The sequence below is a fragment of the Rhinolophus ferrumequinum genome, assembly GCF_004115265.2.
Source record: "Rhinolophus ferrumequinum isolate MPI-CBG mRhiFer1 chromosome 5 unlocalized genomic scaffold, mRhiFer1_v1.p scaffold_110_arrow_ctg1, whole genome shotgun sequence".
NCBI lineage: Eukaryota > Metazoa > Chordata > Mammalia > Chiroptera > Rhinolophidae > Rhinolophus > Rhinolophus ferrumequinum.
In genome coordinates, this window is record NW_022680355.1 from 1168591 (window position 1) to 1188569 (window position 19979).

Here is a 19979-nt window from a genome sequence, read left to right on the forward strand (position 1 = left end):
CTTATAGTAAAATAAGACCGGGTCTTATATTAATTTTTGCTCCAAAAGATGCATTTGAGCTGATGGTCCGGCTAGCTCTTATTTTCGGGGAAACACGGTAGAAGGAAATAAATACTCATGGGGGTCAGAGCTGGAAGGAACAAGACTGGCTGAGCATCAGGCTGGAACCACCTGGCAGGTATCCAATTGCCGTAGACCCCAAGGCACATCTCTTGGTCCTGACCCCATCCCTGCTCCCCTGCCCCCAAAGCAAACCTGACAAATGTTCCAAGATAATTAACACGCCACCTGATGCTTCCCTGGCCCTATATGATGACCTTATTTTCCAGACCAAAAATCACATGACGCACGGTCTCAGGCAGAGTACTTGACATTGGGCCTTCCCTAGAAAGCCCAGAGGACATGCAGACGAATTCTGCAGCCAGTTCTATGCCGCTGGACGGAATGGTGAGCCCCACATGAAGGGGCTCACTCCCAGGACTGCCACCTCCCCCACCTCTCCAGGGAAGGCTAGAGAATGGTCCCCTCTGTGCCCTGGGGGCCCCAGCAGTGGTGCAGATGTACTTCCACCACAGAAAGCATTCTAGCATAGGGTGACCACAGGTTTCTGTCTATTCCCTACTAGAGTTAGAACCACCTCTTTTCCAGGTTAAATACCTGGTCTAGCAAGGTGCCTGGCACGTGGCAGAGGCTGAATAAATGTTGAGCCAAATCAAATCTGTACTAAACAGAAAAAGTGGAGAGGTCCTTCATGAACCTGCTTCTAGATGAAATAAAGACAGATTCTATCTTTATTTCTGCCCATGAAATCAAACATTTACATGCGTGTGTGTGTGTTCACACACGGAGCAGGGGTGAAGGGAGGAGAGAACACAGGGGTGCGCTTCCATGAACTCTGGCATGGTGGTGGGGGGCAGCACTGGAAAAGAATAAAGATGTGTAGAAACAAAAAACAGGTCCAGCGGCCATCGGCTACAAGCAAGAATTTTGGTTTCAGTCATCAGCGATGTTTTCCCGAATTCCTGAAATGTCCCAGGACAGTGCCATCCACTAATGCCACCAACAGGAAATGCTGTTTTAAGTGGCAGCCAAAAATGACCCAGTGCTTTAGACACGGTGTCTGCGGGTAGGTGAGCACATCTGATCCCAGTGACAACCCTAAGAGCAGGAGAACTAGAATCTTCACTTTACAGACAAAATGGAGGAACAAAAATTAAATAACCCATCCATGCTAATATTGCCAGGCAGCATAAAGCTCAAAAATGAATGCAAATAAATGTCCTCTGATTGCAAAACCCATGGTCTGTCTACCCAATTATGATGTTTAATATTTCTGTAGAAAAAAATCTTTTGAAAATTAACAGGAAAATAAAGAGGATAAACATCCAAAGAAGAAAGAACTGAAAACAGAAAAATTATAGATGTGTCATTTGGTTAGGTATTTTAGGTATAACTATATAATCAAGCCTCAAAATTACCAAATGATAATACACATGTAAGAAATTACACCACACACTCCATAAACGCCACCCGCAATGACGTTTTAAAAAAGAACGCCTCCCACCTTCATCAAACGAATTACAAACCTGGCCCGTGTTGATTCAGCGGTCCCATCGCAGCCACCTGACTGACACGCTGGCCCTCAGGAAAATGTGCCCTGGGTTGAAATTTGAAATGCACCATACACAACTCTCCGCATTGCCACTTATCTTTAAGGGCCAAACGCAGTTTCTTCCTAGTTAATCAGTAGACTAGGAGGCCCACACGCTACCATAAAAGGATCTGTTGCTTAGCCCTGCACTGAAGGTTATCTCAGTGACACCAATCAAAGCGATTACCGCCTGGGAAGGTCGGTATCACAGTGGGGGAGGGGAGCCCGGGGGAGCGCATGGCAGACAGAGGGAAAAGCCTTTCCCTCCCTGCAAAGGCCCTAAAGCAGGAATGAGCCTGATGGGTATAAGGACTAGCAAAGAAGCCAGTGCGGCTGGAAGGGAGCGAGCAACAGTGAGGACAGGGAGGTAAGTGGGGGGAGGAGAGTGAGGTAAGGGGCACGACGGTGTGGGAACCTGAAGGCCCCTGTAAGGACTCTGGCCTTTATGCTGAGGGACAATGGGGGCCCATTCAAGGTTTGGAACAGAGAAGTGACAAGACCTGACTCACGTTTTTAAAAGATCACTCTCAGCTCCTAAGTGGAGAATGGACTGAAGCAGGCAAGGACGGAGTCAGGGAGGCAGCTACTGCGGGAATGCAGGTACGAGGTGGTTTAGGCCAGGATGGCTCAGAAAGACCGCTCACGGTATATTTTGAAGGTAAAGCCTCGGAGATGTCCTTACAGGCCAGCGATGATGAGTGAAAGCCATGGAGGAGGCAAGGACGACCCTAAGGTCTCTGGCCTGAGCCCCTGGAGGGTGAGCGCTGTTGAGGTGGGAAGGCCGCGCGCAGAGCAGACGGGAACCCAGGTCCGGGTTCCCACAGGCGCGAGGTGAGTTCGGGATGCCTGCGCGACAGCTCAGCGGTGACGGTGACAGCGAGAAGGCAAAGAGAGCTCTCAAACCCTGGGCGCCTCTCCTACCTCCTCCTGATTTGATCTCCGTGGGCCCTCACTTCGCCGGCCCTCTTCCCACCAGCCCCGCTCGTTCCCACCAGCCCCACAAAGATGCCCACTGCCAGTCTTTCCTAGGGGTCGGAGCCCGGGGACAGACACATCTTGGGCCGTGGGCCCGGAGGTGGGCGGAGCTCTCGGTGTGAAGAGTGAACCGGCTTCCGAGCTGAGCCCAGTAAGTAAGTTCTAGCTTGTTTTCTGATTTCTCTTTCGATCTGGTGTCTGGGAAGTCCTGCTCCTCCCCCAGGCCAGTGCAGCAGGATGGGCCCCGGCCCGTCTCCCCGGAGAGCGGGTGGGCGCTGGAGCAGCTGCGGGACACAGGGCACCGGCGTTTCCTCCTCCTTCCCACCGCGTGGCCCTTCTTCCCACCATGGACGCCCCTCCGCCCGAGCCGAGTGCATAGACGTTAAGCCTGCCTGACCCAGGCCGAAGGAGCGCTTGTACCCTCATGCAGAAGTCCACACTGGGGGCCGGGAGGGGACGAACTGCCCGAGAGCAACTTCTGTCCCTCTCCATACAGACGTCAGTGGTGGCGGCTGAGGAAGGACCTGGGAGCTGGTTCAGGCCACTTCTCAGTGGCGGTCCAGCCGGGAGCCATGACCGACATATGGCAACAAGCATCTAAAGGCCCTTCGACTTCCTTCCCTCTGCCAACCCTCTTCCTCATCGCTGCCAAGGCGGGGAAAGGCCCCCGGGAGAATCATGGAGCCAGGGAGCGCTTCCATCTCCCAGACCCCGGCCTCCGACAGAACAGTTCCGGGCACGCACTGCTCCCTGTTGGCACCTCTCTGCCTTCTCAGCAGCACCTTTGCCACACGGTTCCCTCCAGCAGGGGCCCCGACCCTCGTCCACCCATCCCCGGAATGCCACAGAGCCAAACGTCACTCAGCTCTTCAGATAAATGTCAAATCTCCACGAAGGCTTCCCTAATTCCACAGCCGCAATTACACTCTCTGACCTCTAAACATCTCTGGAATTTTCTTTGTTCCCTTTTCCTGTATTCACTGATCCCCACCTTGTACGACTGCAATATGTATCTAAAGCTTATCATCTCTTCACTGCAAAGGCCACGTCTGGTTTATGTTCACACTCCTCAGACACTTTGAACTGGGCCAATAAATACTGCTTCCATTAGGTGACAGAGTCACAGTTCACTAGCAGTAGGGGGAGCCCCTGAGCTGTCAGGAGGCCATGGCAGCAGGTAAAGCATTGCACGTGGCGTTGGGAGAACAGACCGTTTCCTCACTGAGCATCAAGTAATTCAAATGCCAGACAGGCAAGATGAGATAGAAATGTCTGGAAGTAAAAACCCTCTGTACGTGGTTATTATCCATTACTACAAGAAACATTCTTCCAGAAATAAACATGAAGACGATCTTTTCATAGTCCCTCCCCTGGTCACGTAACCGATTCATAAAGTAATTTTTTTTTTTTTTTAAAGACGTCAGTGAAGAAAAACCAGTGTGGAGTCAGTGTAAGAAAAAGAAAACTGTCTTGAGATCTTGGGCAAAGTGTACTAACTTCCCCAACCCTCAGGTCTGCCACCTTTAGGATGATGGGTGGCTGTAGGAACCGGCTGAAATGCGGCCGTGAGTACGCTGTATCATCCGGGCATGTCTGTGGGAACTCACTCAGCGCAGCTACTATTCGCCAAACTGCGGGGCCCACAGCATCACTTATTTTATGAACACTCTGGGAAACCTGTGCACAAAACTCCACCTCTCTAGCCCTTGGTTTCTTCAAAGACGTTAAGAGCTCAACTCAATGATCCACAGGCCTTCTCACTGGTAGCATTCAATGGTTCTAAGACGCATTCGTGCTCCAAACATTAAGAACCTTCTGGAAAGTGTACAAAGGTTTATCACACCTTCCAGAGTGCTATGCAGAGTTCTGAGTGGCTCCAGCCAGATAAGGGCCTAGCAAGGCAACAGGCAGGGCCTGTCCTGAGGAGGGGGAGACTCGCTGAGAAGACTTTAAGCAAGTGAATGATAACACAGAATTGGATTTTGGACGCCCTGAAACACACCCCCTAGTAGGTTTCTGCCTTTAAGTTCTGGGAATCAAGACGTGAGGTCATATTACACTCCTCTGTCCCAGAGGTAAGGAAATCCCATCCTTGTTGATGGATTTGCATCCTTGCTCTTCATTTTTTTCCTTTCAAAAGTTCATTCTGGGCCCAGCTCTGTGCCTATTCAGGCGACTTTGTGTTGATTGCTCTCCCGAGGTGAATAACCTTTCCCACAGAAAAACGTCACAATGGGGATAATAAAATAAACACATTGCATCTGGGTTTCCCATCAGAATATTTTAGCTCCTGTTGTTCATTTGCATATTTCTACATCAAAAAGGTAAAATTTAAAACCTCATCCTATGAGATTTAAAAATCAGGATTTACAAGTTATGCTAAGTTTCACAGTTACCTAAATATTTAAAATCTAATTGTACCTAGAAGCACTAATGGGTGAATCCTTTTGAAAGCAGTGCCTGGAGCACGACAGTGTATACAGTTTGCAGGTGTATTATAACCAATCAAAACCTTTGAACTGCTCCAGCTACTTCTGGAAAGTTAAATTTCCAAGGCATCCTTTCAGACAATCTGTTTCCCAGACTGTCTCTAAGAGATCCTCTGACAATGCCCTGACAATACCTGAAAGGTCCAAGTCCTTAGGACTGCAGGCCAGCGAACTCCAGGCCTGGGTCAGTCTGAAAGGCGAAAGGCTCTCCCTGGATACCTGGCCTTTTGCCTCAGCACCCATGCTTCCCACCAGGGAGGACGGCCGTGGCCGGGGGGGAGAAAGGTTAAGAGAAAGAGCAGAGTGAGCTGAGTTGAGAATTTCTCCCAAACAGCAAAGCCTTTCACTGACAAACTCCTGACCGGCCTGGCCCTGAGGCGAACCTAAAACTCAGTCTCGGACCCTCTGGTACCCAAAGGCGCTGGACAAGTGCCCGGAGGACCTGTATGGCCACAAAGCGAACCTAAGGCTTACAAAGGATGCCCAGTCAGAGCGCAATCTGCACAAGCACAGAACTGTGACTTTTCCAACTCTGCCCAGCCCCGCTACGGCTGGAACTCCAGACTTTCAAAAAATGGGCTGCAAATATGCCACTGGACAAATGCCAAACAGTGACGCTCTTGGGAAAATACCAAAGTCACTTTCTCATCAGTTTTTTCATCCTCCCAAAAATGTACTTTTTACAAAAAAAAGACACATATGTTATATTTAGAAAATGGGAAAGGAGAAAAGAAACATTGCAAAGACAGAATAGAGGCCAATATCAAAGATAAGTTGGCCCAGGGAGAGGTGAGACCAACCAATAGATGGCGATGGCCCCACACAGAACTGGTGTCCCTTTCCATAAGGACAACCAGAGGGCAGTGATGACACCCGGGACCCACAGCACTGAGTGAAAGCACACACCGAAGGCCCAGAGGGCCGCCGTGACAGGAACCCATTTTGGAGCCACTGAGTGTCTGCTCTCAATGAGCATAAGCTTCTCCCCATCCTGAAACCCTCACACCGGCCCTATGAGGTGGGGCTTAACCTTCACAAAGTCCACGAAGAAGGCTCCGAGCGCTTCAAGAATGCGGGTTACAGATCACGCTGCCTGGGTGTAAAGTCCAGCTTTCTCATTTACTGTACGTGTGCCTTGGGGCGTGTTTCCTCACTAGTTAAAAACAAACAGGGGTGGCCGGTTAGCTCAGTCGGTTAGAACACAATGTTTGTAATACCAGGGTTGCCGGTTCGATCCCCACATGGGCCAGTGTGAGCTGCGCCCTTCACAACTAGATTGAAAGAACTACTTGACTTGGAGCTGATGGGTCCTGGAAAAACACACTTAAATAAATAAAAGTTTGAAAAACAAAACAAAACAAAAACGAATGGCAGATTATCTCAGAGGGTTGTTATGAAGAGTACCTGAGAAATGCATACCAAATGTAGGGCCTAGAAATAGTAAGCCTTCCGTGAATGTCACCTGTTGTCGTGCTGTCACTGGCAATAAATAACAATAATTAGTAACGATAACACTGTCATTGCTGCCCAAGGTCATACAGCTACTCAAGGGCAAGACCAGGATTTGAACTTGGGTCTGTCTGAATCCAATGGGATGCTCTTAGCATTCCACTTTCTGGACTGGGATAACGAGGGGGAAGAACTGGGTTTCACTTCAACTGGGTGATCTTCCCTGTCTCTCCAAAAGATTGTAGAAGCTTTCGAACATCACAGCTTTATAATCCCCAACAGAAAACATCTTGTAGAAGAAGACCACACTCAAGTGAGGAGAAAAAGGAAGGAAAGACACATTTTCTTTAAAACACACAAATATTTACATAGGAATGGCCCCAGCAGTGCTATTCACAACAGCCCCGCACTGGAAACAGTCCACGTGTCCATTATCAGTAGGATGGGTAAATAAACCACGGCGCGCTGATACAATGGAATACCACACAGCAATGAGAATGAAGGAACAACAGGCTGCAACTAACAGCACAGCTGAATCTCACAAATACAATGATGAGCAAAAGAAGCCAGTCACACAAGAAGCATCCATACAGGATGAATCCCTGTATGCCACATTCGAACACTGGCAAAACCAAGCTTTGCTGTTAGATGTCACGATAACGGTTATCTTGGAAGTGGGTGGTGAGTGGAAGGAGATAAACGGGGCTTGTTCTGGGAATGTTCTGTTTCCTGATACAGGTTCTGGTTACATAGGTGTGTTACTGCTGAAAATTCACCAATCAATACACTTCACTGGCTTCTGTCCTTCTCTGTACGTACAGTATAACTCAGTAGGTGCGGTCAGTACATATTAAATAGCTACTAAATTGACTCTCTAGGGATCATTTGGTGGCGGCTACATTATTACTATTTTGTTATTTCATCCATTTAAACCACATCCAGTCCATGAGAAGTAACAGAGCATAATGCAAAAGAGCACCAGGTTTGGAGACCACCTAGATTGGATCAGAATCCCGGATAGGTCACTACCAGTTACATGATTTCGTACACATTACGATACCTGTGTCTTGATTTCCTCACAACTGTAAAGTAGAGCTGGCACGCCTGCATTAGCAGAGTTGTTGTAAGCATTAAAGAAACCTTATGAAAAACATTCACCATGCACAGCCCCTGCCCATGTGGCAGGTGCTTGATAAACTGGACAGTTAAATAGTCCCAACAAATCCATTCATTAACCTAACTCCCCATTCATTAACGTCTCGTGAAAAGTGCAAATGGATGGCCACACACGACAAGTGTGCTAGTTCAGACAAAGTTTAATGAATGAACACAATCTTGGCCTCTGCTCGTGTTTCCAATTTGGAGTTAGGTGGGTGACAGAGAGGGACAGTGAGGGAGAGAGCAGGGGGTGGTGGTGGCAAGGTCCCTAACCGGCCAGGCCAAAGCACAGAGGAGCGTGCAGCCCGCCAACGCCTTGAAAATCCTGGTAACTTTCCAGGCTCTGCGCTTCAGTATCTCTATCCGCATTCGCTGATTTCTCAGCAATCTGGTGTCAGTAACTACTCTGAGCGCAGAACAGTTATGTAAAATGAGGAAATCTACAAAAATATAACATCTCCGAGGTCAGCCCGATATATGTCAGGTAAATCGTATCAATAGTCACAACTAAATCAACTTCCCATGTCCGTCATGAAACCTGAACTAAGGACCCACGGCTAGATAACAACGCTCCCAAAAAGCCAAAGCACAAAACAGGCCGGATCTTTTCACATAAGGTTTTGAATAATGTTCAATTCATGGCTGTGGAAAAGAGAGGGCAGATTAGCAACAGGTGGAGGACAGGTACTGGAAACGTCCTAAAAAAGCACTGCAATATTGTACATTTCTGCCTGTCTCTCTAATGGGACCATACATAAAGTTTACTACTTCTGCATGTTTAAAATCAAGTTTCTATACCATTAAAAATGCATTTACATTCATATTTAACAAAAAATTTACTCAAGTACATACAGGGATCTCTGGAAAGGAAACCCCCAGGGCAGCAGCTCAGAGAGTGTGGGGGGCCCGACACCCTAGGTCCCTGATCACTGCTGACAGTCAACAAATCAAAGTCTGGGCTGCTTTGCATAGAAACCAGCATAGCAATCCTGTAACTTAAGCTCTTCTGTCTTCTCGCTCCTCAAAGTTCAAAGCTGCACTAAAAAGAGGGGTTTTCAATACTGCCCAAAGATATCATGCTCAAAGCCAAGGTAAAAAGATTTTTTAAAGGAAAAGCAGCTCTCGACTAACCTGGTTTTGCTAGAAAATTGGATATTCAGCTAACTGGGAAAGAGTGTGAAGACAAAATATAAAGAGAAAACAAAAACAAAACCAAAAACACCCTGGCGGTGTGAGAAAAAAGAAGGCTCTAGGTAGAACAAAACTAATATAAATAAAAATTCTCTACGTTGCTGGGTTGGGGGAGGAAGTGAACATACCGTGTTTCCCCGAAAATAACACCAGGTCTTATATTAATTTTTGCTCCAAAAGATGCATGAGGGCTTATGGTCAGGGGATGTCCTCCTGAAAAATCATGCCAGGGCTTATTTTCCGGTTAGGGCTTATTTTCAGAGAAACATGGTAGTTAAAGAGGTGAATAAAATACTACAGGGCCCTGAGCCAACTAAAACATCCCCTTTTCCTGGCAGGCTGGTCTCTGGTGATGTTTTCACTCAGACACCTAACCAAGTCCTAGAACTTCAGATAAGACAGGAATTCTTCACACTCCCTGCCTCCCTCCCTTGGCGTCCAGGGCAGATTCCAGAAGTCCCTGGCAGACTGCAGTATGACCCTAATTCTGTGAGCAGTGAGTGATGGGAGGGAGACACGTCCCTCCGCCTTGGCCAACAGCAGCCCGTGTCTGAAAGGAGGAGAAAGGACGACCAGACGTTTGGCCTCGCCACGGCAGGAGGTGCCACGCAGCACAGCTGGAGGAAGGCAGTCCATACCAGACAGAGCATGTCAGAGCCCGCTAGGCTTCTCACTGCTGCACGTCCCAGCCTGCTTTGTCCTAGCTGAAGCACGCAAGCACAGAACGGCTTCTCAACCAAACGCATGCATTTGGGCTTATTTCCAAGAAAATGGTTGTGCCTGAGTACTAATCTAGAGATATTTATTTCAACCTGGAAGGGCTTTCACAGATACCGTCCTTACCAACTGCTACCTACGGGCAGATGTTCCTTCAGATTAAAGGTCGTGACTGGGGCGCGCTGTGGGTTTTCCAAAGCTGCTCAATAAAGCTTATTAGGAGGAAGAAAAAAAAAAAGGTCCTGTGCGGTGGCCCTCAAGGTCTGTCCACAAGGGCTTGACCCGTGAGGCAGGCAAGGACAAAAAGCCACCACTGGGTCATTAACAGAAACAGGTGACAGAAAACAAATCCCGTGCGCCAAACATTCCCTGCCTGTGCAGTGTTCCTCCTCGCACAAGAGTCCACGGCCAGGGGTTTCCCTCAGGGCTGCGAGGGCTCCTGGCTTCGTAGGGTCCGTTCTCTTCAGCCTCTCCCAGTGGTTCGAGACCACCGCCCACCTCCTTCTCGGTCAGAAGCCAGCCCTGCGGACCGCCCTCTCTTGGTCCTCCTCCCTCCCAATCTGTCGGTGCCCACAGGTCTTCAGGAACAGTCCCTAGCCCTACACTCCTCTCTGTCTGGCCTTTGGAGGCGCCACACGCTCAGCCCTTTCCCAGGATGACCAATTGGGACAGAGTGTGTGAAGCTCCCCTCTCCACGAGTCTCCCGTGGCCACTCCTCGAGGGCCGTCTCCCTCTCATCGGGACGACTGAGTACAATTTTACTTGATCTCCCTCCCCCCATGAATTTGACACTTATCATGAGTCCATTTTTTCATGTATTTCCAAGTTGTTTCCCTTTAAGGAAAGATATGTGCCCCCCACCCCCGAAAGGAAGAGCCAGGTGAGGGCTGAAACCCTCTCGCAGCTCTAGCACACGCCTCAGACGCACGCCGTACACAGCAGGAGCCACGGGGTGACTGGTTGCCACAGAAGACCTGGTGGAAAGCGCAGGCCACGGACTCCTCGCGCCTTTGGCTGAGCCCCTGGGGGCCACCAGCGTACCATACCTGGCTGTACTCCTACTGCACCCCCTATGCCGTGCTTGTGTCACACCGTGGGCACCCACACAACTGTACTGCGTGAAGGCGGCAAACACGGAAGGGTGAGAGGATCCAAACGAAGAAACTCATTCCATGAAGCCTTTCCTGATTCCCCTTGACGTTGCCCTCCTTTTTCCATCCCCACAGGACATTGCTAATACTTCTCTTTGGATACTTCCGTCTGCTTCCATTAAAACTGGAAGTTTTCTTATCCCTCATGTTAAACTTACTCCTTTCTAAACCCAGAAACATCGCCATGTGCCTTTCACATATTGTTTGATTAAATCTGACCAGATGATACAGGTCAAAAGATGTGTACAGTTCAGATTTACCGGAGGAGCCAGAACCAGGGGAGGGGAGGTTAAGTCATGCTTTGAACAAATTCTGTCCTCCCCTGATCACAGAGGAGCTTAGCATGAGTTAGAGACAGTGCCTGCTTTTCCTGGGGCAGGTCAGAACAGGGTACCAAGCGCCCGTTTTTGTAAACCAGCAGATTATGCTGCCTCTTGAATAAGATGGCCCAATGAAACCCTCCCTACACGTCCGTTACGTTAATTGCTGTGTATGAGCACAGAAAGGTAACTGTGCTCAGATTGTTGTCTGGTGGGAAATAACTGTGAGTACATCGGCTGGCATCAATATTCCCAGGCAGTCATTAGTACTTCATTAATATGCAGACCACTAATCTGCACAAACCTCTCAGCAACTGAAATGCTGTCCAATTAACAGATTTCTTCAATAATTGATCACCTTAAACTCGGCCTTAAAATTGCCTTAGCCTGATAAATTGCACGTATCAAATAACATTTGACAGATGACCATTAACTGATTCAGAGTTTCTCTCTCTCCTACATAAAGCAGCTGGATGAGACCGGAAGTTCAAGGACCCTTCATTTTATCAGTGAAGCGTGTTCTGTGGTCTAACAGTGTCACCCAGTGGTAGAAGGCACAGTTTGTGTTCAGAGCAGCTGTTGTTTTTTAAAAGAAATAAATGTCACGTGTGTTTTTTTACTAAAAGGAAAAGAAGACAACCAATTTAGTTTTTTTTTAACTGAACTAAGAAAACGAGTATGCGTCAATTCCAGAAAACTTGGAACTGCTGCAAGAGGAGTTACCCTACACCCAAGGTGACTTCGAAGTCTGGGGACCACGCAGGAGTGTGTAGATCTGGGGAGAGGCCCGGGGAAGTTCCTGTGACTCCGGGTAGTGCAGGTTTGACTCTAAATCAATTCAGAGTCCCTGGGCGAGGCCACAGGTCCAGAGTCACCCCTCCTGTCTGCTTTATTGTCCACCATTCAACCACTTCAATTCTCCAAAGCTCAGCTCTTCCAGAATAAGGAAAGAAAAGCCAGCCAATTCTGGTGCAAGGTTGACTATCTGATTTTTAAAACGTATGAGGTGAAGTTTAATTGAAAATAATGAATTATTTATTTCCTTATCTGTAAAACGAGAAGGCCAGACCAGATGACCCTTGAGATCCCTCACTAGTTCTAACATTCTGATAATACAGATTTGTTAGCCCAGCTTATCTGGGCTTAGGGCCCAGGACTGCGGAGCTTTGCCCCACGGTGGCTTCCCCGATAGATCTGGGGAAGGTGCTCCTCTTACATTCTACACAGCCCACCTTGGCTTCTGTTCCCAGACTTCTCCACATGACATCTACATTGACTAGCTTTGCTCGTAGTGATGCTGGATTCCCCAGGTAAAGCCACCCTCACTCTAAGCCCTCCTACACAGTCTCAACTGCGAGGCCCAGAGCTATAGATGTCCACCCAGAATGGAGCATGGACTAAACGGTATTAAACCAAAACTCCAAATCCAGGGGGCTTCTAGATCTCACATGCACAAATCACACATATATTATAGCTGATAAATAAAAATGAAGCACTACTTATTCTTCTTTGCATAAAATCACCTATATCGAGTATATATTGTGCACCATAATTCTATTAATTCAAGTCTGAATCCTAAGCCTACTCTGAAATCAAGCCACAGTGCAGCCCTATGCTCCACCCCTGGTTTCTCTTGATTTACCTTTGTCTTCTCTATAAATCCAGTCTTCCTGTCTATTCCCACCACAGCGCAAATACACATAAGCTGTATAAAGTTGATGACAGTTTTTTTCTCCTCATTTACTTACATTCAGAAAATCAGTGTCTACTCTCACAGACTATTCATAAGAAGATAAATGTTTGCTACATCCTTTCTGAAGAATGTGTTGGCAGTATACAACAAAAGGCTTTCACATGTATACACTCTATAATCGAGTAATTCCACTTTTAGGAATTTACCCCAAGAAGATAATTAGAGATGGCCACAAAATGTCTGGGTAATATTTTATCTATGATCTGTGATAGTGAGAAAAACGGGAAACCATTAGCTATCCAATAATGGAAAACAATGCAGCTTTAAAATCATATTATTAGAATAAATAATGAAAGGGGAACTACTCACAATGCATCAAATGGGAGAAAAATATAAGGTTCCAAAACAGTATGCCCTTTATTTTCTATGATGTGTGTTTGTGTGTACAGAAGCTATTCGAGTGTAGCCCAAGGACCAGCGGCATCGGCACAGCCAAAGGAACTCGTTAAATGCAGATGCCAACCTGAGAGCTACTGAACAGAATCGCTGGGGGTGGGCCCAGCAATCTGTGTTGTAATGTTTCCTATATGCCACACAACCTTTGAGGGAGATACTAAAATTCTCCCCACTGTACAGATGGGAAAATTGAGGCCCAGAGAGGCAAGGTAACACCTAAGGCTACAAAGCGAAGTGGCGGCATCACGCTCGCACAGCTAGCTCCAGAGCCCATGCTCTTAACCACTTTGCTCTAGGGCCACTCTAGGTTAACCCTCATAGGATTCGAAGAGTGCACTGTGCTCGTTCCCCTGAATTGACAGCAACATGCATCCCCCCTATTGTTTTGTCTTCTTCATAGTGTTTTGGCACTTCTGTTACAAAGCGGTTGGAGGAGAGGGGTGTGTGTGGCGCTATTGTTGGCACCACCACTGACATACTTCTTGGTGAATACCTGCTTGACACCTCTGAAGGCTATAAAAACATATTTAGATTTAAGAGCACATTCCATAGCAGCCCATGTGAGCAGAAACATGAATGCCCACCAGGGACAGCCCGGAGCATGAGACCAACTACACAGAGAAGGCCTTCCGATTGCTGGCGAAAGTGAAGCTGCCCCGTGGCAATCCTATAAACACACCCCACAAACCACTTGACCCACCCTCTTTGAAGTTATGCAACTTTTGATCAATTTCGTTTACTTTTCGGGTTTCTGCATTATTTCAAAATTTGCACATAATACTTAAATTTTTATATTACACTATTTTATATTCACAAAGTTCAAATTTGCTAGCGAATGCTACCAGACTTTATTCCCAAACTGAAAATTCCTGAATAAAGAAGCCTTCCCTAGCACTTTTATTATATGTTATTTTCTAAGGAGGAAACACCTCAGTCATTCATTTCAGGAAACTACAAAGGGGATGGACTGTGAAGATGGTTAATTTAGGCCTAGTCACTCCCAAGAGGAAGGAAACTACACAGACTAGCAAAAATTTCCAGCTGGACTAGCTTTCAAAACCCTCAAACGTTCCTGTCTTCAAGAATTGAAGAATAATTCCATAAAATGCATGACCTGGTCCAACTGAGCAAACAAACGAATCTTTTCAAAAGAGGAAACAATCTTCAAAAGGACTTAATGACAGAAGTGTACAAAGAAACACGGAGACCATGGGTTCAACTTCCTCATGATCACAGAGGAAGAAACTGAGGCCATTATCACAGTGACTTGGCTAAACGCACACAGAAGGTGGCAAAGCCTGGACTAGAACCAGTACCTGTCTCCGGCCAAACTTTGCTGGACCACACAGCCTCTCTTTCACTTCTGACTTCTACCCTGAACTTTCCACATTGATTTTTCCACATTTCCTTCTGAAGGGGGTGGGGGGAGGGGGGCACTAGCACTAACACAACCATTAACATTACCTCTTGATCAATACCTGGATGGCATCTTTGAAGACAATAATATGTTTAAACTATAAGTATATTTTAATAGTGCCACCGTTCTATGTACTTCTCTATCCTGCCAAATTCCAGAAGAGTACAAAGTCATTGCGATGATTAAAAAAAAAGAAGAAAGCCTCTCAAAGTAAGAAAAAATAACTCATTTGCCTTGACTCTCCATTTGCCATCTCATCCTTGTCTTATTAAAACCGAGGCTTCCTCAAGTATAGAGCATTCTGGATATAATTAAATAACAAACCACTGGAAAAGTAAAAATCAGCCCGACTAACAACCAGAGAAGACGAGACGGACGTACTGACAACTCCCTCCCAATGTTGCCATCAGAACGTAGAGAATGCTCAGAACGGGACATGGACGCGCCCACACTACCACCACAAAAATGACTAAACATCCCCATTTCTCGCTAACATGTGTGATTGCTAATTATTATACTGAGTGACAACTCTAACCCCACATTCCTCTCCGGCCACCGCCATTAAAATTGTTAAGCTACCTAATCACGGAATTGGGCCTATTTCCTGACCACATCCAACCCAAATCTGACCCCATTGTCTCTAACCCCATCTTCAAATCACCCAGCACGAGCACCAACCCAACTCTGCCTCTCCAAGAAAATCCCAACATTCTCCCGGGCTCCCTCCACCTACTACAGCGAACTGAATGAACCAAACCTCAGCATGACTACACGTGGGGTGCTGGTGGCTGCTGGCTGCTAGGATTCAACACACTTTTGTTTTAATAGGTTACCAATAATGTGAGGGAGAGTAGAAAGAACCTTACAGGGCCACCAACCTAGATCCTGACTTACCAGTTGTCTGGGTCTGTTTCCTTGCTGCTAAAATGACAGCCAGTAATCCTACCATGTTACAACTTTTCACCTCAAATCTGCTAAACGTCAGCCATACTCTGGGTCAAATAGATTTGTTGCTATAGGAGGATGTACTCTGACTTCCAATCCCTCAACTTACTGTTTCACCCTTAGAGCGTGTATTTGGAGAACTTCATTTTTCACTCGAAGAAAAAAGGAGACCTTCATGCCAGAAACAATGGATACAATGATTTGTTTTTTCTAAATGGCTAAAACTCTTCCTAATTATAAGAATATAAATTGACTGATACTTGATTTCTGCTTCCACAATGACAATGGGACATGTCTCTGTACGGGTCTTTGGAGGATGGTCTGGTTCTAACTAAGCCCCAGAGAGCAGCTATGTACTTAACCCAGGTACTTTCAATGAAAGTCTGTTCTCCGTCTTACCTCATGGCTTTTCCATGAACCACAAAGAGCCAGTCTTGTGATGGAGGACGCCAGAACCAAGGTTGCAATATTAAACCAACAGTCGTCAGCGAGACCAGAATCAAGAGTGTCTGTATCCTTCCTGTGTGCGAGCTGTGGCCCGGGGCCTAATGATCCAGAGGCATGAAACATGGTCCCTGACGTCCAGAGCTCACAGCAAGCGGAGAACACAAGCGCCAGAACACCAGAAACACAGCACAATATGTACATTTTGAGGATGGGAAGCCCAGGGAAGTCTCCTAAGACGATACCTCCTTCCATCCCCAAAAGGGGGAAATCCTTTGTAGCCTACATCAGGGACGATTCTCTGGGACACATGGAAGGATACGTGACTAAAAGTCACCGAAACCCCATGGGTTCATTTTACCTCACACGAGAATCTGCAATTGGACGGTCCAAGGCTATTTCAGAGCTCACTGGCGACATCAGCGCCCTGGGCTGTTCTCACGGTTCTGCTCCGCCTCCGCAGCCCGCTGCACCGCCAGGAGGAAAGGCAGACTGGGAACGCCTCCCCTCACAGGCCTCCCTCTCTCTTTGTCTGGGAGGGAAGTCACTCCCAGAAGCCCCTGGGGCACTTCTCACACCTCATTGGCCAGAACTGTGTCACGTGACTACCATAACAACAGAGGATGCTGGGACGACGGAAACATGGCAGTGCAGCAGTGAAGAGGGAACAGCATGGCTGTCGGGTGGACAATCCACTCTGCCGCACACACAGACTGTTATGGGCCGACTGTGTCCCCCCCACCAAAAAAATGCGTATGTTGAAGTCGAATTCCCCATTTCTTGGAGTGAGTCTTTTGTGAGGTGATCAGGATCAGATGAGGTCATAAGGGTGGGGCCCACGATGACACTACTGTCCTTATAAAAGGAAGACACCAGAGCTCACTGTCTCTCCATCATGAGAGGACATGGTGAGAAAGCTGCATCTCCAAGCCAGGAAGGGAGTCCTCACCGGGAAGCGAATCGGTTCGTACCTTAATCCTTCCAAGCCCCCAGAATTGGGAGAAATACATGTCCATTGTCTACGCCACCCGGTCCAGAGCATTTTGTTATGGCAGACTGGGACAAACTCAATTCAACTGTCTTCCATGGCTCTCCCACCTCCTGACAAGGGGCTCATCCGGCCCCTGTGCGTGAGCTCATTGAGCTGCTCTCGTCCTCAGATCCAAAGCTGAAAGGGCCACGGCAGCAATGATTATTTCTTAGAAGTGTTTCGTCCTCACAGCATCTATAATGAAAGCGTCAAAAAGCAACAAAGACGGGAGACTTTTTCATGGAACCCCTTTCAGTCTTAGCTTTTCCATCTCCACAAAACCTCCCTTTTTAAACTAAGGAGGTTTGGGCAAAAGTTCAAATATAAACACATTTGGAGTGGGTGTGGGCCCCGGAACAGGGAGTAAACTATACTGACTCCTAACTTTCTCTGCTTGAACTCTGCACATTAATTCAACTCCCTCTGGAGGCTTGTCATTCTAAGACACCAGGCCTTACCATTTTCCCACAGACTGTCTTACAGAGTCACAGGAAAACAAAAGCAAGGCACCCCCAGCTCCCTCAGACCGACTACTTACCATAAACAGTAATTTCAGTCACCCCTATCTCCTAGGCACATCCAATCCAGAAACTGGGTTTGATTACCCTGTGGGGCTATGCCAAAGCCTTGACTGTCTGTATGTACACTAACAGGCAGAGGAAAATGAGAATGGGGAAGAAATGACGGCAACCTACTTGGCAAGCAAGGAACACAGAAAAATGAATGCTTAAAAGCAAACAGCCCACACTAAGATGAGCAGACATAAGGTGTCACCATGTCTAAAAAGCGGAACAGCCTTTCTCCTAACTGGAATGGCAGGAGGCTCACGGTTTTAGGAAATAGTCAAGGTTTCAAAAATTCATAAACTTCTGGAGCAGAGACCAGAGAGAAATAATCACTTAATTTTAGTGATAAGGAACAGATACTTCGGTCAGAATCCAGATCCTATAGAAGTTGAGTGATTTCATTCATCTTCATTCAAACAGAATGCTTTTAAGAACAATTTATGACTACTGCAATATTTACTATACACTGAATTGATGACTACTGTCTCATATTTACTTTGTAGCTTCCATCTTCAAGTAAATTCTCTCTCTTAAAATAAAGCTTTAACAATCATTCCTTCCTCCCCCCATGCAAGTATGTAGAACTCAAACAACCTGAAACTATGTCTACAGCACCTGGGTATTACACCGTGTCTACAGGGCCCGGGTATTACACCGTGTCTACAGGGCCCGGGTATTATCACTGTGTCTACAGGGCCGGGTATTACCACCTTGTCTACAGGGCCCGCATCCTTGACCACCAGGGATTAGACTTTTGCCCCAAGTACCAACACATGCTCTGTCAGGCTACTCACTCTGGCATTTCAATCAAATCTGTTATTACATAATAATACTACAGTCAGACAAGGTTTTCACCAAATCTTGGCCCATCATCAAACTCCTTACAGCAGTACGGTAATACTGACTAAACAAAAGAAGAGGACGGACTGGTAACTAGTAAATGCTCTAGCCAACAGCAGTTCCACATGATGTAGAAAACTGTGCTTCTCTCTCTCCCTGAAGTCACCCAAGCTTTAAATATTTTTATTTCTTTTGTTGCAATAGGATCCATGACTCAAAACTCAGCTTCCAGAAACTTTCCATCAGCTTTGACTTCTCACAGCTCTTATCTAAAAGTTCAGGACTATATTTTAATAGTATCTGTTTTAAAATCCACCCAAATAGGAGATACTGGTTAATTTAATTAAATAAGAAGGGCAAGGACAAATGACATGTCAACACATTCGTAATGAAAACTTGTGCTCTACTTAAAGCTGGTTATAAAGGAAATCATTAATCGCTTCCGGAAGAACAATTATAAAATAATTCCCTAACAAGGAACTCCAGATGCATCATGATAGCCAACTACTGCCGTTTTGCCTTAAAAAAAAAAAAAAAAAAAAAAAAAAAAAAAAAATCTGAAAAGCTTAAGGTAAGATAGCTTTACCTGATTAAATTAAGTATTCAAAGTAAAATGCAGCCAAAGGGCCATGAGAAATGGGATGATTCTTTAAAAAATGTTAGGCAATTCAGAGTTCAAAGAACAAAATCTGGAAATAAATTCTCTCCTCTTCAGTTTGTGATCTTACAAATATCAAACGGAATAAGATTTCAAGTATGTGGGGCTATAATTTATCTGAGATTTTAAAATTCAGTTTATAGTACAAAATCTACAAACACAATGTGACATATCAGTTAGGAAAGACACTAACAACTTTATTTTCCTAATTTCATCTACGAATCTTCAAAATTGAAGTCATAAACTTAATTTTCCATTTATAAAATATGTAGCTCTGAAAAAAACATCTCTGTGTCACTATTCCTAAATGTCCTTTGGTCTCACAGCGATACCCGAAAAACCAATGCTAAAAACTCATTTACAAGCACTTTCCTTTTATGGACCGACTTGCTCTAAAGTGAATAAGCGTTCTAAAATACCTCAGATCAATGGCTTTCAAACTATGCTATCTGCAGTCCTCTTTATACAGTAACCCGATACATACCCACACTAAAATTAGATGAAATAAAAATTTCCAGAAGCCTTGACTATATGCTGTACCCTCTGATATTTTCATTGTTTCGTTTTTTGTAATGCTTGTCCTGACCCACCGACCCACCAAATTGATTTCATGACCCCACTAATGGATGCAGCTTGAAAAATCCTGCTCTCATTCATTTACTTAAACTCGCCACAATAATTTGGCAGCACTCTGAAGACGAGGGAAGGCACCTGAAAATTTCCAACAGAAATGCACATCGGATGAGCTGCTGTTTGCCAAGGTCAACATCCCTTCCAGATGGAAAACGCTTAAAAACCATGACCTTTAAAAAGTTTTATTTGGGCTACT

At 46.2% G+C, this 19979-nt stretch overlaps 1 protein-coding gene across 4 annotated transcripts in view; it reads right to left on the minus strand.

Moving 5' to 3' along the window:
* FAM107B (family with sequence similarity 107 member B) overlaps positions 1 to 19979 on the minus strand; it is a 194160-nt gene that overhangs the window by 10443 nt on the left and 163738 nt on the right. The window contains exon 1 of one of the 4 annotated variants that reach the window (XM_033100719.1): positions 1587 to 1730. The exons of the other annotated variants lie outside the window; for them this stretch is intronic. Coding sequence (XP_032956610.1) covers positions 1587 to 1683 — 97 coding nt within the window. The 5' untranslated portion in view covers positions 1684 to 1730. Of the gene's footprint in view, positions 1 to 1586; positions 1731 to 19979 lie in introns of those variants that run through there. 4 annotated transcript variants of the gene reach the window in all.